Source organism: Mastomys coucha, unplaced genomic scaffold (assembly GCF_008632895.1).
Source record: "Mastomys coucha isolate ucsf_1 unplaced genomic scaffold, UCSF_Mcou_1 pScaffold22, whole genome shotgun sequence".
Classification (NCBI taxonomy): domain Eukaryota; kingdom Metazoa; phylum Chordata; class Mammalia; order Rodentia; family Muridae; genus Mastomys; species Mastomys coucha.
This window is the reverse complement of record NW_022196905.1, coordinates 163,647,868-163,671,538: the sequence shown is the minus strand read 5'-3', so window position 1 is coordinate 163,671,538 and position 23,671 is coordinate 163,647,868. Positions and strand designations below refer to the sequence as shown.

At 39.0% G+C, this 23,671-nt stretch overlaps 1 protein-coding gene across 4 annotated transcripts in view; it reads right to left on the bottom strand.

Moving 5' to 3' along the window:
• The window catches only part of LOC116069005 (phosphatidylinositol 3,4,5-trisphosphate 3-phosphatase TPTE2-like), a 116,887-nt gene that overhangs the window by 28,667 nt on the left and 64,549 nt on the right, over window positions 1–23,671 (bottom strand). For all 4 annotated transcript variants that reach the window (XM_031339245.1, XM_031339244.1, XM_031339243.1 and 1 more), the window contains 9 exons: window positions 21,483–21,533; window positions 19,423–19,584; window positions 14,378–14,497; window positions 12,364–12,463; window positions 12,123–12,186; window positions 11,585–11,649; window positions 2,001–2,061; window positions 1,142–1,223; window positions 934–1,022 (listed from right to left, as the gene is read on the bottom strand). In XM_031339245.1, coding sequence (XP_031195105.1) covers window positions 934–1,022; window positions 1,142–1,223; window positions 2,001–2,061; window positions 11,585–11,649; window positions 12,123–12,186; window positions 12,364–12,463; window positions 14,378–14,497; window positions 19,423–19,584; window positions 21,483–21,533 — 794 coding nt within the window. The remainder of the gene's footprint in view (window positions 1–933; window positions 1,023–1,141; window positions 1,224–2,000; window positions 2,062–11,584; window positions 11,650–12,122; window positions 12,187–12,363; window positions 12,464–14,377; window positions 14,498–19,422; window positions 19,585–21,482; window positions 21,534–23,671) is intronic.

Below are 23,671 nucleotides of genomic sequence, written 5' to 3'. Positions count from 1 at the left end.
AATTTGATGTTTAAAAATCTGCCTGTTTGTTTTTTAAAGAGGGAGGGAAAGAAGGCATACACTGGGGTGGGCAGAGAGGTGGGGAGGATCTAGGGGAGATGGAGGATGGGAACCAGTATTTGAATATGTTATATAAAACTTGAATAAGAAGAGTAGCTCTTCTGTAAAAAAAACCTAGTGCCAGATATAGTAGTCACACCTGTAGTCGCAGTATTTGGGAGGAAAGAGGAGGATAAGTTGGAGGCCTGCCTGGGACACTAGCTAGTTCAAGGACCCACAATGCTACTTATTGAGACTTTGTCTCAAGGAAAAGAAAAAAAAAAATCCAAACCTCTCTCCAAACAAATAACAGTGATAACAATAGAAACAGCAGAAAAAGAGGCATTGAAAGGTATTTCCAAAAGAAAACATACACAAGGCCAACAGATACACAGACATGCTCAAATCCACCAGTCATCTAGGAAAAGCATATTAACTACAGTAAGATAATTACGATAAGGTGATGCAATGTAAATCAGTTGGATCCAGCTATTTCACTATATAGCTACAAAAATATAATGCATATTATAAATATATACAATCTCTGCCAATTAAAAATGGCCTTGAAATAAAAAGCATTATTCTATTTCAGAGATAAATTCCATTATTATTTTAACAGACTTATATTAGCAAGTCAAAAACAAAATAATCCAATTTAGTAGGCAGGGGAAAACACTCTCCATGTTCCTTAACTCCTTTCCCTCTTGCCTTCCTCACTCTCCTGTCCTCCCCCCGCCCCCCCGTCCCCTTTTCTTCCTCCTTACATTCCTTTGGTATTGAAACTAGTATTTCAAAGTGTTAATGATTAATATCAATTAACGACCTTTTTTCGTACACATCAGTATTTCCAATTTCTTAACAAAGTGGAAAAGAAAAGAAAAAAAGTGGTGTTACCTTTTCCTCCCTTACAGTGAATTGCGACAACATTTTCAGGATCTTGAGCCATCCAATCATTTACTTCCTTGGAGAACAACAACATTTCCCTGATTTCAAATATAAGATTTTTCATTCAGTGAAATTGTTTTCAGTACAATACTTTTCTAAAACACCAAGCCCAAGGTAATTAGCCCTTTTCTGACCATCAATGTGATATAAGACTCACTCAAGAGTGGGGACGTTATGATCGTCAATCATGATTCTGCGGACCCTGTAGTGGAAGCACTTTGGGTCATAAGATCTCTCACCTAAAAAAAAAAAATAATACATATGACATTTATCTATGCCTAGTGACATAGCAAATGATAAAGCTATGAACAGATTTAAAATTTCAATTAGAAAATTCTTTGTCTATCTTCTAGAGTAGCTTTCAGTTTGCTCTAAAAATAATATTTCAGAGTTGAAAAAAAAGTTTGGTGATTATCCACCTGGGGAAAACTAAATTCATTTTTAAAGAGGTTTCACCTCTAGCTTTCTAGTGTCTTCTCAGTACATCACGTGGGTATTAGAAACCACAGGACAGAGACAAATGTAGCTGGCAGAGCTACTAGCTCCTAAAAATGTTCATTGAATACACAGGCATTGAACAGGACACCAGAGACAGAATGGTAAACTGAGGTACACCTACAGGGTTGGTTGAGGCTTTGTTTTAATCCAGCACCCTCCCCTTATCATAACTACTTCAGGTGGGTTCGAAAATGGAGTCGCTAATTTTTACACCTTCAGTGTATTATATAGAAAGAAATAAAGAATAAATGTATTATTTTAGAACCACTAGAACAGGTATTCCCTAACACGACTGACCTCTGCTCTGACCATTTGGTCCTTCCAGGCCCACCTCGGCCTCTCTTCTAGAGTACTTTCTGCCGATGAGCTAACTTCCCTATCACATAAGACCAACATAAGATGGGGAGTTTTACTCTGACTTCCCACTACTAAATACTTATGAGTAAATGAACTGTCAGAGAGGAGCCCGTCCAATCTGTTCTCTAGCTACAGTACCACAGTGGTGTGTCAGTACATACTGCATAGATTGTAGACCTGATAGTGGTTTGGATGCTTGCTATCGAGGAGTCGCGCGACCTCCTAAAGAAAGAGAGACACAAGTGTTACAACTCCAGTGCCATCCAGATGCAAGCTTGGAGAGAGATGTAACTACATATGGTTATTATTGTTTCACCTGCCTCTCATTGGCATCTTCTAGGGGAGATTCCCCCAACGTGAGGATATGTAGATTTTACATCGTATGTGTCTTGCTAAGAAAGAAGGCTGAGATATACTCTTATCAGCCTCTGCTGCAACTTGAATCAAATGCCCCCTACAAGCTCACTATTAAACACTTGGTTTCCCAGCTGGTGGTGCTGTCAGGAAAATTGTGGAACCTTTAGGAGGTTGAGTCTTGCAAGTGGAAGTGGGCTACTGGGAGACTGTAAGGAGGCTTTATATCCTGTTGTTACTTCTTGTTTACTCTCTGCTTCCTGAGAGTGGATACAATGTGACCTGAAAAGAAATTCCCGATGATAGTTATCAAAACACTGGCTTGGCAGTGGTGATGCACTCCTTTAATCCCAGCACTCAGAATGTAGAGACAGGTAGGTAGATCTCTGTGAGTTTGAAGCCAGCCTGATCTACTGAGTGAGAGTTCCAGGATGGCCAAGGTGACACAGAGAAATCCTGTCTTAAAAAATCAGGCAACTGGGGTTGGAGAGATGGCTCAGCGGTTAAAAGCACTGACTGCTCTTCCGAAGGTCCTGAGTTCAAATACCAGCAACCACATGGTGGCTCACAACCACCTGTAATAAGATCTGATGCCCTCTTCTGGTGTGTCTGAGGACAGCTACAAAGTACTTACATATAATAAATAAAACTTAAAAAAAAAAAAAAAGAAAAATCAGGCAACTAACTAACCAACCAACCAACCAACCAACCAAACTAACAAAAACCATTAAATATACAGAACAAGAAAAGAATATTAAAAGCTGCAAGGGAAAAAATAAAGGAACATATAGAGGCAGTCCTATTAAAATAACACCTGACTTTTCAATGAACACTTGAAAGCCAGAAGGAACTGGCTGGATGTTCTACAAACTTTGAGAGAGTATAAATGCCAGCTCAGACTATTATACCCAGCAAAACTTTCAACCACAACAGATGGAGAAAGAAAGATGTTCCATGATGAAGCCAAATTTAAGTAGTATCTACCTACAAATCTAGCTCTACAGAAGACCATAGAAGGAAAACTTCAACCTGAAGAGGTTAATTCTTTCACAAACTTCCACAAGAAGTCTGGGATTATCTTGCCTGTATTTATACACTGTGGTCATACAGGAAACTTCTATTTAAAAATAATTGTAATGAGGCATAAATCAAGATTCTGCTCTCATCTGCATCACACACCACATAGTTGGATTTCACAATGCTTATGAAATGCTCCTATGCCTTTCAAATAAGTTAAACTATTTTATTGTTTTGAGTGTTTTAGATTATTATATCATACAATATTCTAACTTTGGAGGTTTTGCTGTTGTTTTGTTAGTCATTAGACTATAGAACACAAATGAAATTCTCTTATTTTATAAGGAGATAGTAGAATGTAAATATTAGGGATGGTAAGAGGGGCCATGAAGTTCTACCTTTCTCATGCAGGCACTGCTCTTACGGGCTTTAGTGCAGTCTCCATCTTCTTATTGTGTTGAAATGTTTATTGCTAAATCACTGTGTTGCAGTGATTCTCAAACAAGGAAGCACTGGTGTTGAATACAAATCTGACGTCTGCTCTTATATAATTTGGGCCTTTGACTATTTTTCCACACGTTTATATCTGCTATTTCTACATCAAAGCAGATTGCTGTCTTGACTTTTTTTTTTCAATCACAGGACCCATTAGTTTCTTTCCTGATGAAAATGCTTGCCTTTCTGTTAATATATTGATGTGTGGAAAGGGGTGTATTACTTAAAAAATATTTCTAAGCGACAAGTTAAAAAAAATGACGAACTTGGGCTGGCGAGATGGCTCAGCGGGTAAGAACACTAACTGCTCTTTCAAAGGTCCTGAGTTCAGATCCTAGCAACCACATGGTGGCTCACAACCACCCATAATGGGATCTGACACCCTCTTCTGGTGGGTCTGAAGACAGCTACAGTGAATTACACCGGAGTGAGTGGGCCGGCAGAGGTCCTGAGTTCAAATCCCAGCAACTACACACACATGATGGCTCAAGGCCATCTGTACAGCTACAGTGTACTCATACACATAAAATAAATAAAATAAATCTTTTTAAAAAATGATGAACTTAAATGTTGGATGACTGATGTTCAATAGGAAAAGATTTTGCTCCACGTATCCAGGTCCTCTCCAGGGTACAAAGGACTGTACTTCAGGATAGCAGAATATTTTATGCAGACATGGAAATAATTAAAATTGTTTTTTGGCCATACACTTTGGAAATAGGTTACAGGAATTGTTTATTAAAAGAAAAAAGAACCTTGCTGTTTTGGTATTTATTTCATTTTTGTAAATATAAAGAATATGAATTATAAAAAAATTAAATACATATTTAAATTTTTATATTGTTTATTCCCTATGTGGAATACTTTGAGTTCTGGTATTGTTTTCAGAATTGGTTGATTCAAGTATGTTGTATTCAAATGAGAGCTCATTAGTTTCTTTCCCCACCACATAAAATTGTTTTAAAAAAAAATCATAGTAATCATTGTGGTCTAATGTTTTGGGCCTTAGAGGTTTTTCTTTGTAAATGCAAGACCCTTTTAACAAGATAGTGTTTGTCATTAGTTTGCAACTAAATATTTACAAAGTATTGTATAATTATAAACAAAAATACATTAAGCTTTGAATATAGTTACATAGCAAAAAAAAAAAAAAAAGTTCCTTCTTTATGGCCATGACGATGCCAGTGACGTGCTCCTCCTTGGTACCAATTTTCTGTATTAGTTGCTTTCCCATTATTTGTGATGAGACACTTAACAAGGAGTAACTTTAGGAAGAAAGGGGTTTGTTTGTTTTTGTTTGTGGTTGTTGGTTTGTTGTGGTTGTGGTTGTTGTTGTGGCTTATATTTCATGCATGAAAGCATGGCAGCACTGTTTGTTTTTATTGGTTTGCTGTTGTGTGGTTGTTGGTTTGTTGTTGTGGTTGCGGGTTTGTTGTTGTTGTGGTTGTTGTTGTGGCTTATACTTCATGCATGAAAGCATGGCAGCACTGGGATTCTTCCACAGCCTGAAGAAGAGAGTGGGCAGGAAGTGAGGAGGTAGGTTAGCAAGCCCCCAGATCCTCCTGAAGGGGTCCACTTCCTTCAGTGAGGCACCAAGTAATAAAAACTCCATCGTCTTCCATAACATCCCTGCCAGTTGGAGGCCAAATCCGCAAATGCATGATCCTTTGCAGGATCTGTCATAGTAAATTCACAATGTATACATATACACAGTAATAGTCAATAGTTCTAAGTGAAAAACTGCTATACATGCATGCTTAAGTTACAGACATATTCTCTAAATCCCTTTACATTTTACTCAATGTTTTGGTATAAATCTATCTTTGATTCAACCTGTTTTACCTCCATTTTCTGACCTAACTAGTTAGATGGCCTGAAGACTCCAAATACCCCCCAATCAAATGGACATAAAGCATTTAGAGTAGCACTTTTCAATCTGTGGGTCATGATCCTTTTGGGGGTCAAATGACCTTTTTACAGGGGTCACCTAAGACCATAGGATAACAGATACTTACATTATTATTCATAACAATAGCAAAATTATAGTTATGAAATAGCAATGAAAATAATTTTATGGTTGGGGGGGTCACCAAAACATGAGGAACTGTATCAAAGAGCCCCAGGATTAGGAAAGCTGAGAGCCAAAGACATGGTCAATAGGACAAATCGGCAAGCTACAGATTGGGGAAAAAAATCTCTGCCAACCCTACATCTAATAGAGGGCTAATATCCAAAATATATAAAGAACTCATGAAGTTAACTGCCCAAAACCAAATAACCCAATTAAAAATGGGGTACAGAGATAAACAGAGAATTCACAACAGAAGAATCTTGAATGGCTGAGAAGCACTTAAAGAAATGTTCAAAGTACTTAATCATCAGGGAAATGCAAATCAAAATGACCTTGAGATTCCACCTTACGCCAATCAGAATGGCCAACATCCAAAACTCAAATGACAGCTCATGCTGGTGAGGATGTGGAGAAAGAGGAACATTCCTCTATTGCTAGTGGGATTGCAAACTGGCACAACTGCTCTAAAAATCAATCTGGCAGTTCCTCAGAAAATTAGAAATAGATTTACCTGAAGGTCCAGGTATACCACTGGTCCTAGGCCCCCAGCACATATGTAGCAGAGGACTGCCTGGTCTGGCCTCAGTGAGAGAAGATGCTCTTAATCCTCAAAAGACTTGAGGCCCCAGGGTTGGGGGAGGTCTGGTGGAGGAGAGATCCTCTTGGACACAGGGAAGGAGGAGGAATGAGATGGAATCAAATACCTGCATTTCATATGGAAAGCTGAGAGGAGATTCTGTTAGTGACCTGGTGACCTATCTGCTAGTTGTAGAGGCCCTATCACCCACCTCTTGCTACAGAGGCAGGCCTCACCCACATTCCTCAGAATGCTTATCCCAGACTCTTTCCTCCCCATCCTTAGGGCAGATATCACATGTACTTCATGGCCTGCTGACCTCCGCTATCGGTCAGAGACCACACTGGATTCTATAGATTGTAGATATAGAAGCCACCTTTATGGCCACATGTACTTTGTAACCAAGTTTCTATGTAATCACACTTTAAGCTTTATTGTACACCTGGAATTAGACTGATTGTTTCCTGGAGACCTTTTCCCAAATTGTCCTGTTTTCCATATGTAGCAATGAACTGCATGGCAGCAGTGCCCAGAGTCTGACCCAGGCCTAGTCTGTACCAGGTCTAGGTACCCCTTTGTAGATCACATGAATAGAATTCCAACTCTAACAACAAAAATAACAGGAAGCAACAATTATTTTTCCTTAATATCTATTAATATCAATGGACTCAATTCCCCAATAAAAAGACATAGACTATCAGATGGGTACGTAAACAGGACCCAACATTTTGTTGCATACAAGAAACCCACCTCATTGACAAAGACAGACACTACCTCAGAATAAAAGGCTGGAAAACAATTTTCCAAGCCAATGGTCCCAAGAAAAAAGCTGGAGTAGCCATTATAATATTGAATAAAATAGACTTTCACCGTAAAGTGATCAAAAAAGATAAGGACGGATACTTCATACTCATCAAAGGTATGATCTACCAAGATGAACTCTCAATTCTGAACCTCTATGCTCCAAATGCAAGGGCATCTACATTCATACAAGAAACTTTACTAAAGCTCAAAGCACACATTGCACCGCAGACAATAATAGTGGGAGATTTCAACACTCTACTCTCTGCAATGGACAGATCATGGAAACAGAAATTAAACAGAGACACAGTGAGACTAACAGAAGTTATGAAACAGATGGATTTAACAGATATCTATAGAACTTTTTATCCTAAAACAAAAGGATATACCTTCTCAGCACCTCGTGGTACCTTCTCCAAAATTGGCCATATAATTGGTCACAAATCAGGCCTCAACAGATACAAGAAGATTGAAATAATTCCTTGTATCCTATCAGATCACCATGGACTAAGGCTGCTCCTCAATAACAACATAAACAATAGAAAGCCCACATACACGTGGAAGCTTAATAACACTTTACTCAATGGTAACCTGATCAAGGAAGAAAGAAAGAAGCCACAACATACCCAAATTTATGGGACACAATGAAAGCAATCCTAAGAGGAAAACTCATAGCTTTAAGTGCCTCTAAAAAAGAAACTGGAGAGAGCATCTACCAGCAATTTGACAGCACATCTGAAAGCTCTAGAACAAAAAGAAGCAAATTCACCCAAGAGGAGTTGAAGGTGGGAAATAATCAAACTCAGGGCTGAAATCAACCAAACAGAAATAAAAAGAACTATACAAAGAATCAACCAAACCAGGAGCTGGTTCTTTGAGAAAATCAACAAAATAGATAAACCCTTAGCCAAACTAACTAGAGGGCACAGAGATATTATCCTAATTAACAAGATCAGAAATGAAAAGGGAGACATAACAACAGACACTGAGGAAATCTAAAAAATCATGAGATCCTACTACAAAAGCCTATACTCAACAAAACTGGAAAATCTGGATGAAATGGACAATTTTCTAGACAGAAACCAGGTACCTAAGTTAAATCAAGATCAGATAAATGATCCTAACAGTCCCATATCTGCTAATGAAATAGAATCAGTCATTAATAGTCTCCCAACCAAAAAAAACCCAGGACCAGATGGGTTTAGTGCAGAGTTTTATCAGACCTTCAAAGAAGACCTACTATCAATACTCCTCAAACTATTCCAAAAAATAGAAATAGAAGGTACTCTACCCAATTCTTTCTATGAAGCCACAATTACTCTTATACCTAAACCACAGAAAGACCTAACAAAGAATGAAAACTTGAGACCAATTTCCCTTAGGAATATAGATGCAAAAAATTCTCAATAAAATTCTTGCAAACAGAATCCAAGAACACATCAAAACAATCATCCACCATGATCAAGTAGGCTTCATCTCAGGGATGCAGGGATGGTTTAATATACGGAAATCCATCAATGTAATTCATTATATAAACACTCAAAGAAAAAAACCATGTGATCATCTCTTTAGATGCTGAGAAAGCATTTGACAAAATCTAACATCCCTTCATGATAAAAGTCTTAGAAAGATCAGAAATTCAAGGCCCATACTTAAACATCGTAAAAGCAATATACAGCACACCAGTAGCCAACATCAAATTAAATGGAGAGAAACTTGAAGTAATCCCACTAAAATCAGGGACTAGACAAGGCTGCCCACTCTCTCCCTACCTATTCAGTATTGTACTTGAAGTCCTAGCCAGAGCAATTAGACAACAAAAGGAGATCAAAGGGATACGAATTGGAAAGGAAGAAATCAAATTAGTACTATTTGCTGATGATATGATAGTATACTTAAGTGGACCCCAAAAATTCCACCAGAGAGCTCCTAAACCTGATAAACAACTTCAGCAAAGTAGCTGGATATAAAATTAACTCAAACAAATCAGTGGCCTTCCTCTACACAAAGAATAAACAGGCAGAGAAAGAAATTAGGAAAACAACACCATTTACAATAGCTACAAATAATATAAAATACCTTGGTGTGACTCTAACGAAGACTCTAACCCTGAAATTCCACCTCATACCAGTCAGAATGGCTAGGATAAAAAACTCAGGTGACAGCAAATGCTGGTGAGGTTGTGGAGAAAGAGGAACACTCCTTCATTGCTGGTGGGATTGCAAGCTGGTACAACCACTCTGGAAATCAGTTTGGCGGTTCCTCCGGAAATTGGACATAATTCTACCAGAGGACCCAACTATACCACTCCTGGGCATATACCCAGAAGATGCTCCAACATGTAATAAGGGCACATGCTCCACCACGTTCATAGCAGCCTTATTTATAATAGCCAAAAACTAGAAACAACCCAGATGTCCCTCAACAGAGGAATGGATACAGAAAATGTGGTACATCTACACAATGGAGTACTACTCAGCTATTAAAAACAATGAATTCATGAAATTCTTAGGGAAATGGATGGATCTGGAGAATATCATCCTGAGTGAGGTAACCCAATCACAAAAGAACAAACACAGTATGCACTCTTTGATAAGTGGATATTAGCCCAGAAGTTCGGAATACACAAAGTACAATCCACAAATCACAAGAAACTCAAGAAGAAAGAAGATCAAAGTGTGGATACTTCATTCCTTCTTAAAAGGGGGAACAAAATACCATGGAAGGAGTTGCAGAGACAAACAGAGACTGAAGGAAGGACAATTCAGAGACTGCTCCACCTGAGAATCCTTCCCATATTCAATCATCAAATCCAGACACTATTGTGCTGGATGACAGGAGTCTGACATAGCTGTCTCCTGAGAGGCTCTGCCAGTGCCCAACTAATACAGAAGTAGAGGCTCACAGCCATCCATTGGACTGAGCACACGGTCCCCAATGAAGGAGTTAGAGAAAGGATCAAAGGAGCTGAAGGGGTTTGCAGTCCCTTAGGATGAACAATATAAACTAACTAGTACCCTCAGAGCTCCCAGGGACTAAACCACCAACCAAAGAGTACACATGGGGGGACTCATGGCTCCAGCAGCATATGTAGCAGAGGATGTCCAAGTCGGTCATTAATGGGAGGAGAAGCTCTTGGCCCTGTGAAGGTTCTATGCCCCAGTGTAGGAGAATGCCAAGGCCAGGAAGCGGGAGAGGGTGGGTTGGTGCACAGGGGGAGGGGGAGGGAACAGGGGTTTTGTTGTTGTTGTTGTTGTTGTTATTTTAATTTAATTTAATTTAATTTAATTTCTTTTTTCGGAGGGGAAACTGGAAAAGGAGATATCATATGACATGTAAATAAAGAAAATATCTTTTATAAAAAAAAGAATACCCACTATCTAAAAATAATCCCCACCTATATTCTTATATGTACTTGTATAAATTATTTATTCATTATCATTCATTAAATATATCTCTTTCCTTACCATAAAATGCTTAATACCTTGATACAGTGTACACAGTTTCATTAAGATGCACATTTAAGATAAATCCCAGTTAGGTATACTTTACAGCTCTCATCGAATGCAATGGGTTCTTAAAACATGAAAAGGAAGAAGACATGAGGTTGAGAGGGGAATTTGTTGTGTGTGTGTGTGTGTGTGCGTTGGGGGGGGGGGAATCCTGTGGAACTTAGAATGTGGAATGGGATGAGATATTCTCAAAATACATTGTATAAATGAATGACATCCTAAAAGGGTAAGTTAGTTTAAAAAAAAAAAAAGAACGACTATTCTACTTATAATGTAGTATTTTATTACTCCCTTCTGACAAGGTTGCAAAAACATGACCACAATTCCTTGCAGATCCTCCCAGCAAGAGAGACTCTATTTTCTGTTCCTTTCATCGAGCCTGGGTTTGTAATTCGTTTGGTTTATTGGAATGGCAGGAGCAATCCCAGAAGGGTTGAGCATGAGTTCTAGAGGGGCTTTGCAGGCTCTTGTCACTGCTGTTTCATAACCCTTGTCGTTGTTGGCTATGTGAAAAAGGCCACACTTTGGCCTGGTTGGGCTGAACAGGGAAATCTGGCTTTAAGGACAGATATCATATAGAGCCACCTAACCAAGCTACTGAGAATTGGGAGGTCCTCAGGTGACTCCGTAGTTGCCCACAGATGCCTGAGTGACTAGCTGAGACAGTCAATCCCATCCTGGTTCACTAGAACTACACAGTTAAAGCCCAATACAAACTGATAAGCCACTCTATGATGAATTTAAAAAGTAGTAGTTATAAGCCAGTAAAATTTGTGACTAGTTTATAAACAGCAAAGGCAAACTGATGATCACCAAGTGCTGAAATCTGTGCAGGGATACTGAGGTTGTTCATGTCAAGCCTCTGTCTCCAGCACACTCTCACTGAGCAGTGAGGACTGGCTGTGGGGAAAGCCTTACCTTGATTGGGTTTCTATAGAAGGACTCCTTTCCAGACGATGGATACGACATAGCAATAATACGCTCTGGAAGTCAAAGTAATCGCTATAATGAACATCTGATAGAGACGACACAGCAGACAAAAATTTCACCTACATATAATGAACCCCCTTTTTAAAAATAAAAAGTAACATTCAGAAAAGAAGAAACAACACATTCTCCTAATAATCACAATGATATAAAACATTAAATTATCCAATATACTTTTGGTATCCTTGGGACCAATATTAAATACCAGAACTGAATAAATGAAAATGCAATGAAAACTATTTCAAACGATAATCCATTCTATCTTCCGTAACATGATCAAGTGGCTGAGTTTGAAATGACATGAACAGATACTTCATACTGTCCAGGTCATGCTGCCATGGTAACATGTGTGCTTGTAGGTAAAGAATGCTTTGGAATAACATGGCAGAGAAAAAAGAGAATGTAGTACATATTACTCATAAGCAAAATACAAAATTTTTATAACAACGCCGATGGGCGTTTCACCAACCAGTGACGTAAGTGAGGTCAAGGTCAAAGCCATCCTTCCTGTAGCGTCGCTTGTTCCCCGAAACCTGAATTGGGAAATCATAAAGTTGTGAACCATAAATCAACAGGAAAAGAACATGATATATATATCTATATACATATGTAGATATAGATGTAGGTATAGAGATAGAGATATAGAGATATATCTACAAACCTTACATGTGTTTCCCTGAAACACAATGCAAACGTGTGCTGACACTCACCAGGTGTCTAGTCAGCTTTTCAAGTTGTCTCTTTTGATGAGCCAGTTGCAAAATTCTTACCAGAATGAGCAGTCGTAGAGGCCGAAGTAAAATTGCCAGTCTAAATCAATGTATAAGTAAAAATTTAAATATCTGGTTTTTTTTTTGTTTTTTTTTGTTTTTTTTTTTTTTGCTACAAAAACAGAATGTTTGGTTAATAGGGATTAAAGTTAACACTTTAAAAAAATTAATAACCTATTAAAAACAGAATGTTTGATTACTATAAAGTAGGTTTAAGACCTTTATAACTAGTTAGTTTATTTTTGGTGGTGCTGTGGACCATGGCCAAGGCCCTGTGCATGGCCGGCAGGACTCACCATTTACCTACTCTTCTTGTTCTGTTCGGAACGGTGTGGCTTTTAGCCAGAACGACATTGTTTTACCCCCATGTAGAAGACAAAGGGCAATGTCTAGAGACATTTTCAATTGCCATACTATTATTTTGGTGTGCTGCTATGATAGCGAGTATGTAAAGGTAGAGGATGTGGATAAACACTTCAGTATCCTCTTCCAGAATTTTCTGACCTAAAATGTCAATAATGCTAAGTTTGGGAAAGACAGGCTCAGAATTTGTGGTTTAACATGAGTAGCTTTCTTTTTTTCTTTTCCTCACTTGTGTGTGTGCCCGCACGCACACATGTGCACGCACTCGTGCGTGTGTGTGTTCATCAATAATCGCCTGTGTAGTTTATATCAGTAAGCAGGAAAGCATTATTCTCAGTGGAGAGCATCTGGAAACAGACTGAAATGCTGACCAAGGAAGCTGGCTGGTGCTTCTCCTGCCATCAAAAACACCAACAGTGAGAACTGCTGTTCCAAAACACCAGGCTCTTAATTTGAGACCACATGAACAAGCCACCTGGAAAAGCTCTTGAACGTTCTTTAAAGCGTGGGATGTGGACTGAAGGCATGGCTCCGCAATGAAGAGCACTGGCTGCTCTTACAGAGGACTGGGGTCTTGTTCGCAGCACCCTGGCAGCTGAGAACCATCTGCAATTCCAGTCCTAAGGGACCCAATGCCCTGTTGCAGTCTCTGCAGGCAACACTCACATGTGGCTCACATACACACGTATGTACATACACGAAGGCAAACACCCATACATATAAAATAAAAGTAAATAATGAGAATAAAGCATGGGGTAATAGGCCCCAGAGCCAGTAATTCAGTGCCTCTCAGGTGGCTCTTGTGTGACTGCTCAGGTTCCAACACACAGCACATTTAGTTGAATACTAGATTGAAGTCCTGGGAAGTTAGAGTACCAAGAGAAAGCCATTATTTGACATAGGATAAACCTACCTCCCCATCTTCCCCAACACACACATGCTCTTCCTTCTATATTGCCAGTCAATAGGAGGATGAGAGCAAGGGAGAGAGATAGGGAGAAGAGGAGGGAACACTCCTAATAGATCCTAATGGTTCAGACTTTACCAGAGTTTTCTCATTTCTACTACAACTACACTGCAAACCCTTCCTCACCGCTGCTGTCTGTGTTACCTCCTGGCTTCCTGCTGTGTTTACTGCCCCTCAGACATTTTAATTGGAGTCAGTCAAATTATACACATGCTTCATACTCTCTTGGTTATAGGGAGAGTCCAGGACTATAGAACTTTACATATAAGGCATTTGTGGTTGAAGCACAAATTTATAGATCATTTCATATTGTAAAATTAAAGTTGATGTAAGAGGAGTTGAGTCTAGTTTTTTTCCTTTGTATATTCTCTTTTATTTATCTAAAGATTCTTAGAGGAATACCCTTAAACAAATCCTAAAATGCCAGCATCTTTTAGTTTCAAAGTACATAGTAGTTTTTTTAATACATGTTTCACTTTTAAACCACTTATCTGGTATATAACCTGAGAGTTCAAAGTTAAAATATTAAATAAAACCAAGGAAATTCAATAACAATAAAAAAGGAAACAAACAACCCAGAAGAATAAAAGGGGAGTTTTGAGAAGTAAACCAAATGTTTCATACCTTGGGATAGCTCTGAGAAAGGGTTTGTCATAAAGTGCATAGATGACAGCCACAAACACCGTCACGCCGATGACCACAGCATCTAGGGTATTCAGTACATCGGAGAAATACCGCTGTCTCCTGAGTGGGAGATGGCAAGGTTTCAGAGCCCACGTTTCTCATGAAGGACTCTGCTTTCAGCCCTATTGGCAGTCCCAGGAAGAATTGTGTGTCTTATTCTATATTCTCCTGAGATTCTAACCCACTTACTGGCCCATTGTCCCCACCCTGCCATCTGCATGTAATTCTGTCCCAAGCACATATGTTTTGTGGGCTATGAAGGTTGGCTGGAGTTGAGGCTTAGCTGTGCAGATTTTGAGTGTCGTCCCCTGTGCTGGGCTAGAGCTGTTTAGTAACACAGTCGTTCGAGCTGACCATGCTTCTGTAGGCAATTTCAATAAGCTCGCTATTTCATCAAAGTAAACAGAGAATTCCGCCCTAATGTCAAGACTATGGGACTAAGGGAAAATTAGAATATCGATTTTAAACTTTTCAGTTAGTAAATTTCCATTTATGTGTCTATCACTATCATCCATCTTCCTCAGTTTTCTTTGGGTTTCATTGCTGTGAAGGGACAACGTGACCAAGGTAACTCTTATAATGAAAGACAAACATTCAATTGGGGCTCGTTTACAGTTTCAAAAGATTAATAGTCTGTTATCATCATGGTGGGAAGCATGGCAGCATGCAGGCAGACGTGGGACTGGAGGAGCTGAGAGTTCTACATTTTGATCTGAGGGTAGCAAGGAGGAGCTGTACTGGGTGTACCTTGAGCTTATATGAGACCTCAAAGCCCACCCCTACAGTGACACACTCTCTTCAACTAGACCATACCTATTCTAACAGGGCCATATCTCCTAATAGTGCCATTTCCTGTGGGCCAAGCATTCAAACACATGAGTCTATGGGGGCCAAACCTATTCAAACTAGCATATTCCACTCCCTGGCCTCCATAGGCTTTTAGCCATAACATAATGCAAATGCATTCAATTCTACTTCAAAAGCCCCCACAGTCTATCACAGTTTCAATGATGTTTAAAGGTCCAAAGTTCAGAGTCTCTTCTGAGATTCATGTAATATCTTAACTGCAATCCCCTATAAAAATCAAAATAAAGAAGCAGATCACATACTTCCAACACCACAGAACATACATTGCCATTACAAAAAGTCATACTGAGGAACTACTGGACCAAAGCACGACCAGAAACCAGCTGGGCAAACTCCAAACTCTGTGTCTCCATTTCTGATGCCAAACTCCTTTCAGCTTTGTACACTGCAACACAATTCTTTCTCTTGGGCTGGTTCCACTCCCTGTTAGATACTTTCCTTGGCAGGTATCCCATGGCTCTGGCATCTCTAACATCTTGGGGTCTCCAAGGCTACTGGAACTTCACAGCTTCTTTTTTCAAAGTCTGAGGTACACACACGATTTCCTGGGATCTTCCAAAGGGCTTGATAACTTTTCCAGCTCTGCCCTCTGCCACACGCACAGCTGTAGCACACACAGTTAGTCTTGACTCTGGATGACTCCACTCCCCTGCTGCTGCTGTTCTTGGTAATCATCCCATAATACTGATATCTCCAATATGCTGGGGTCCTCCACTGCAACTAGGCTACACTTTCACCAATAGCGTCTCATAGGCTCTCTTCATGGTGGCAAGCCTCAACTTCAACTGCCACTGAAGCTGTATCTTCACCAATGCCCTTCCCTGGTCTCCCACAGTGCCAAGCCTCAGCTGATCTCCATGACTCCTTTATGCCTTCAAAACCAGTACCACCTGAGTGATTCTTACACATTACCAAATGTGGCTGCCAAGTTGAGCTTCAACCTTGGCTATCTCAGGAACACAGCTTCTTTGTGTTCTCAGGAAACACTTCCCAGAAGATTTCACCTCAGTGATGCTGGTTTCTTCTTAATCACTGCTAATTTCTTAGCTCCAGATAGCCAACATTAATTGTCCCAATAACCCCTTCTATTCTTGAATTTAAAGCCAGAGTCATGTGGCCTAAGTTGCCAAGTTCTGCTGCTTGCTGGGACTGAAACATGACCCTTTCATTCCATTATATTTGCACCAGCTTTCTGTTTTTCATAGTTTCCTTCACTGCCTAAGCTTGGCTTTCTTGGAACATGCTCTGTGGACTGACTTTGAACTCAGAGATTTGTCTCCTGAGTGCTGGGATTAAAGGCATGTGCCACCATACCTTGACCTAAGCTTTTCTTTAATTCCTTTTCATTATAAACATGGCCACTATTCATTAAGATCTTGATTAAAGGTGTGTTGTCTTCCTGCCTCAAGATCTGGAGAGCAGTGTGCCCTCCATTTTTAGACTGTAGTTCATTTCAGATATAGTCAAGCTGACAACTGAGTATAGCCATCACAATCCATTCTATGTCAACTTGATGCAATCATATCTCCTTATGTCCAAATGAAAACAATAACCAGGTCATAACAATGCCTAACATGATATAACTATCCCTCATACAACCACAAACAAATAGCAATTTTAGAATAGTTGGCAATGTCCCCATTTCAACATCCTTTTCACAAGATGGAAGCTTAGCTGGGTGGGACCTTGTCTTGAGGTCACTGCTCCCGTAATCTGTTTATCTCGTTCAATACAGGACTCAGATCCATACTAGTTCTTGGTGTTCCTTTAATACCTGAACTATACATTTCTTTTCTAAGCTTGCTATGCTTGATCAAGACATAAATGAACCAAGGGCAGAATCTATGCCAGGCTGCTTTGACATTTCCTTCCTAAATGCAGTTAATCTGAATCTCTTCACTTCAGCTTCAGGCAAACTCTTCAGATAAGGGCAAAGAGCAGTCACATTCTTCACAGAAATATCATTGAAATGATTTCTATGCAACATTCTAAAACTCTTCTCCTCTGAAACCTCTGAGCCAGGGTCCCAGAGTTCAAATCACCCCCAGCACCAAGGTTTTCCATGTTCCTACTAGGATGGCCCATCAAGTCCCACTTAAAGCTCTTCACTGCTTTCCAAATCCAGACTTCCCAAATACACATTCCTCCAAAAAAACCAAAACCAATCAACCAACCCCCACAACCCCACCAAAAACCCAACATGGTTTAGGCCTATTACAACAACATCCACTCTTGGACCAACTTCTGTTTTAGTGAGGGTTTTATTGCTGTGAAGGGCCAATATGACCAAGGCAACTCTGGTTTCAGAGGTTTGTTTAGTCCATTATCATCATGGCGGGAAGCGTGGCAATGTGGAGGGGGAGGTGGGGCAGCAGGAATTGAGAGTTCTACATCTTAATCTGAAGGTAGCCAGAAGGAGACTATCTTCTGCACTGGTTGTAGCTTGAACTCATATTTGAGACTTCAAAGACTACTTCCATCATGACATACCTGCTCCGACAAGGCCACACCTAGTAGTGCTACTCCCTGTAGGCCAAGCATTCAAACAGAGCCTGCTGGGGCCAAACCTATTCTCTCTCTCTCTCTCTCTCTCTCTCTCTCTCTCTCTCTCTCTCTCTCTCTCTCTCTCTTTCTCTCCCTCTCCCCCTCCCTCTCTCTCCCTTTCTCCCTCACTCCCTCTCCCCCCTTCTTTCCCCACTCTCTCTCACCTATCTAAAAGTGTCAAGATAACAATTCATACTTGATAAGTAAGAAGTAGGACTAAGCCATCAAACATGAGGCAGTCACTGCCTTCTCCTATGTAGGTAGGGAAGTGAGATGCTGTGCATTGCTGATGAGCAGATTAAGCTGAATATGGAACTTAGAGAAGCTGTGATAGGGAGAGTGCACAAAAGGAACCCACAGATGGAGAGGACACAACCCTTTTGGACTCAGGATCTGTTTTTTTTTTTTTTTTGGTTTTTTTTTTTTTATGTCTACTGGGGTTTTAATGAACTGATATGGTCTACCTAGGGCAGAAACAGACTTTCTTTCTTCAGACATGAGCATTGGTCTCCTAGAGAAAGTTTCTTCTGATTCTGGGATAGCATCTACTTTTAGATTGATGTTTTTCAATATGTTAAGGGATTTCTTTATGCTTTTATTAGTGCATGTAAATTATACAAATAATAGGCTTCACTTTGACTTCTAATACATGTGAATAAAATATTTTGACCATATTCACCTCCATTACCCTCTCTTGTTTCTACCTCTTGCTAATGCCTTCCTCCTCCCACCTGACCCCCTTCTACTTTTGAGTCTGTTTTGTGGTCTGAGTTTCATAAAGGTTCCTAAGAGGAGTATGGCTGAGGGATGATTCATAGAAGCAGGGGCACCTTACCAAGGGCTCAATCACTGAAGAAAATGTTGAGAAAGTCTTCTTTAGAAAATAAGAAACTGGGCAGTAGACATTTGTCCTTAGCTCAAAAAAGGGCAGAAGATAAACAGCAATCTTAGGAAAGCTGAGAAACTACACTCTGGGATGATGCCCTGAGAATGAGATGAGGCTGGAGGACTTACCCATGACTCCCAAAGCAATCCGCCTTCAAGGCGTGACCCACCCACTCATCTGCTTGGAAAACCAGTAAGCAGAGGTCAAGGTCTGTTTTATTGTAAATGTTGTTATTGGGAAGGCCATGTCTCTGGACTCTTCTGCACTATGACTAAAGCTTTTATTTTTATTGAAATATGAATTATTTATGATGTATTCTTTCATGTGTCATAAATCTTGTTTGGATTTAAGTCAAGTCAATAGAATTTGCACATCACATACATGCTTCTTTTACTCATGTACACATACACACGGTGGTTGCTTGCCTCATCCTTGAAGCCGTTTAAGTTTTAGCATTTGCAGAGTCATGTACAGTGAGTTATAAATACAGGCACAACAATGGCAGTGATAAAGCTACTCTACATAAGACTGGTTTTTAGATTATTGCTTTTTCTGTGGAACATAGCTACAAGGAGAATTGTTTTGATGAAGGACCCACTGTTTGAGCTGATCTGACATTTCTTATAGAATACTTCTTCTATCACTAAAGAAATGGCCTTATTCTTAAACAAAACAGAATCACACTTACCCTTCTACATACACTCGAAGAAGAACGTCTACGAGGAAAAATAAAGCAATAGCTAAAGAAATGGAACGAAATTCAAGAGGAATATAAATTTTGCTTTCAGTGGCATGTAGATCGACAGCCACAAGAAATATATCCAGAAAGATCAGGAAAACTCCAAATATTCTAAAAGAAAGAAATAGAGAGGAGGTGTTACTTCCATATAGTTACACAATATTAAAGGCAATGGCCAGACGTTTCCAAAGTCCTTATTTAGACCTGAATGGTCCTATGGGAGAAAGAACAATGTTGTTTTAGAATCTTATAAAAAATATGTTCAGTTTTCACCCAATAAAAGTACTGGTTAGTAGATAAAGTATGCACCAAGCCCCTCCCTCTCCACTTACTCTCGCAGGGATGTGATTTAGTACTCCAAGCTAGAACAATAAATCTGAATTAAAGTCCCAAGCTTCTTAGTATAAACTCTTTAAATGCTTAGAATTCATAAGGTGTTTTTTTTTTTTTTTTTACAAATTTCTCATAATAAATTAAATCACATATATACAAATATATTTAAAACCTTAGCAACAAAAATGAGTGAACATATGAGTAATATTTTCCCTTTAAAAATGCTGAAACCAGTAAGAAGTTTTTCTCAGTGAAATTTTCAAAAAACGCCTGATTAATTATACCCATGGGTGCACACATGGATCCTGCACTCAGGATGGACACATGAGAAAGAATTCAATTCCATAAATATTTGCATGATTACTTGAATTCTTAAGGGGATCCCTAAGCCTTTTCTTGCATAGTTAAAAAAAAAAACAAACCTCCTTATAAATTAATTATTTTCCTAAAATAGAATGAATCAATTCTGAATGATTCAAAGATGAATCAATTCAACTTTAAAGTGTTTTTCTTTAACAACTAAAGAGTCAGCTGAAATATTATTAATTTTGGAATTATCAAGACAGCTCAGTAGTAAAACACCTGCCATTCAGGTTTGAAGACCTGAGGTCCATCCCCAGCATCTATGCAAAGTTGGCAGCAGCACAGCCTCTGTAATCCCAGTTCTAGGGAGGCAGGAACAGAAGGATCCATGGAACTCGTTGGCCAGTCTACCTAGCTTCATCAGTGAGCACTAGTACAATGAGAGGCCCTATTTAAAAAGAGTAAGATGACAAGAGACTGAAGATATCCAATGTAGCTCTGTGGCTTTATATCATAGACACAGGCACACACACACAGACACACACAGACATACATACATACACATACAAACAGACATAAATACACACAGACAAACATATACAGACACACACAGAGACATACACAGACAAACACATTCAAACAAACACACATAGACAAACACATATAGACACACACAGAGAGACACACATATGCACAGTTACACACACACAGAGATACACATACCTGCAAATACATGTACACATACCTACACAAATACATAAAACATCATACACACATACAATATTAATTTTAAAGGAAATAATTATGTTATGTAAATCTGAGTCATCATGTTGGAAAGAAATCTAAGTAAAATAGTTCTGGAATTGAGTAATTTTGAGTATATAGAAGATTTAGGTTATAATTATAGAATTTATACTTATAGAATACATGCTTCATTATTTTTACATTTCTGAATAAGAAAATATTAATATGCTGCAATTTAGTTTTGAGCAAAGGTTATTTTGTTCGTTGTATAACTTTTTTTTTGTTTTTGTTTTTTTGAGACAGGGTTTTTCTGTATAACCCTGGCTGTCCTGGAACTTATTCTGTAGAACAGGCTGTCCTCGAACTCAGAAATCCGCCTGCCTCTGCCTCCCAAGTGCTGGGATTAAAGTCATGCACCACCACTGCCCAGCTTCACTGTACATCTTAATGTAATATTAAGATAGATTAGACCACATTAAATGTGGATTCATGAGCTAATTAGCAACATATTGACAATGGACATTCTTTTACGTTGTTCTGTCTTGGTTTTTGGAGGTCCTTTCTCATTAAACTTTTAAAATTAAATGCCATAGATACTTAATTACTTTCATTTCTATTCATTCACATACCTGAAGGCAACCGAGGACACAAGGAAATGCACAAATCTTTTAACTATGTTCCTGTAAAAGTTAGTGAAACTATATCAATCACACATTTCCCCAACATGTTATGAATTTAGCAAAATGAAAGCCCTTTATAAGTATAAATTTTAAATAAAAGTTCTCATCAGTTGCATACCAATTGTTCTTCTGTGTTACTAACTAAAATGTTTATGTTTTTTGTTCTTATCTAGAATATATGTAAATAAAACACCATGTGTTGGATATTTAGTAACTTATCTTCTGTGTATAATGTTCCAGTTCCAACTTTAAGGGAACATTGAGCTGGAGACTAATCAAATAAAGCATCATGCCATGGGGACCGAAAAGAGTGCTTAGGAGAGAGATATTCCAGTGTGGATTTGCTCTTCCATTAGCAAATTAGGATCTTGGGCAAATCACCAGGTTCGGTGAGATGGTTGATGCTATGCAGGAGGAGCTGCAGTGAGCTTTCTGAAGATAGCCACTCTGTCGGGCAGTTTTCCTACACACCAATATGAAGACGAATTCTAATACAACAATATTAGGTAGGTGAATTAATGATTTTTACAGAATTCCAGATTTGATTTAGTTTTAGGAAGTTAGGGTAGTTGATTATGTTTAAGGAGATGGTTTAAGTTGTTTTGCCAGAAAGACATAATAGAGTTAGAATTAAGGATAGAATGTGCCCATCCCTTGTAGAATAGTGAGGGAGGCATAGGTTAGAAAAGGAGTACAATGAGTCTTTGTGCTTTACAACCATGCTTGAACTTGGAAGAGGAAAATAGACTTGGGACAAGTTAATGAGCAAAGAAAGCATTTCATTCTAGGTTGGGTCTGAGTTCCTGGATCTCGTGATCTAGGGATGTGGCCACAGGTTTCTGTGTGTACCATGAAAAGACAGGGTTATAAACAAAGAGCAAAGAATTCCATTACAAGAATCAGAATAAAGAAGAGATGATTAGCCAATTTAGTTGAAAAAGACTTCAAAAATAAGATGCAAGATAGATGATCTGTTTCTTTTCTTTTCTTTTTTTTTTTTTTTGATGATCTGTTTCTTGATAACTATAAACTGTAGCTAAGCATAGGGCTGCTACTATAGACTTGGCTTGCTTAAACCTTGTCAATCAATAACGAAAGAATTGTTGCTTTGGGGTTATGATGAATTTATGGATAGAGTGAAAGATGGAAAATATTTAGTTAGGTATGACTTTCAAAAGAAGAATGTATAATTAACACTCCTGTTGTAATTTCCTTTTGTGCAATGATTTTAATCTGTTTTTGAAGAATATATTCTTATAGTGATTGTTTACAGAGAGTATGTAACTTGTGACTATGAGGTAATCTGTTTCTTACATAGAGAATTTTGTTTTAGGTGGTCTAAAAAGGCTACAGTACAAAATAGAGCTTAAACAACTTCACATATATGTGTATGCACGTGTGTGTGTGTGTGTGTGTGTGTGTGTGTGTGTGTGTGTGTGTGAAGTTGTTTGAGCTTGTTGAAGCTTGCTTCATCCACAAAGTATGTGTGTGTTGGGCTCTATTTGGCCCTGGTTTGGCCCTTAAGGACAAACCTGAGCCTGGCTCGAGTTTTGTAAGCTATCTCAGTCACTTCCGTACTGGGATGACTCAGCACAACCTGCTTAAGCCTGCCTTTGCCTAGCTCCTCCTGAAAAGTAACTGTTGGTTCCATTAGTCACCCCATACCCTTTGTCAACTTTCCCCTCCCCCTATGTCATCTCACCTCAGCAGAAAACTCCGCCTCCTCTCTCAGCCTTTTATAAAAAAAAGATTGATACAATAAAACGAGTTCCTGCTTTGACAGACTCCCGGCTCGGGGTGTGTGTGTGTGTGTGTGTGTGTGTGTGTGTGTGTGTGTGTATGGTTTGTACGTATGTTCTTCTTGCCAGCCCCCTAAGAGTTCAAAGAGTCCCTGACTATTCGCAGGGAGTGCAGGCCCCAGATAATCAAGCTTTGCTCCCTCAGAGAAAAGTCTATGAATGATCCATCACCAACTTTATGCCCTTGCCTCAGTTTACCCTGACCTGTCGAGGCTAGTCTTCAATAGAGAGACCTCAGTGTCCTAGCAATAAAATAATGGATTTCTTTTGACAAATACAAACTGAAGAAGCACTCTCAAACTCTCTTTGTAAAGTCAGTATCTTTCTTTTTTTTTTTTT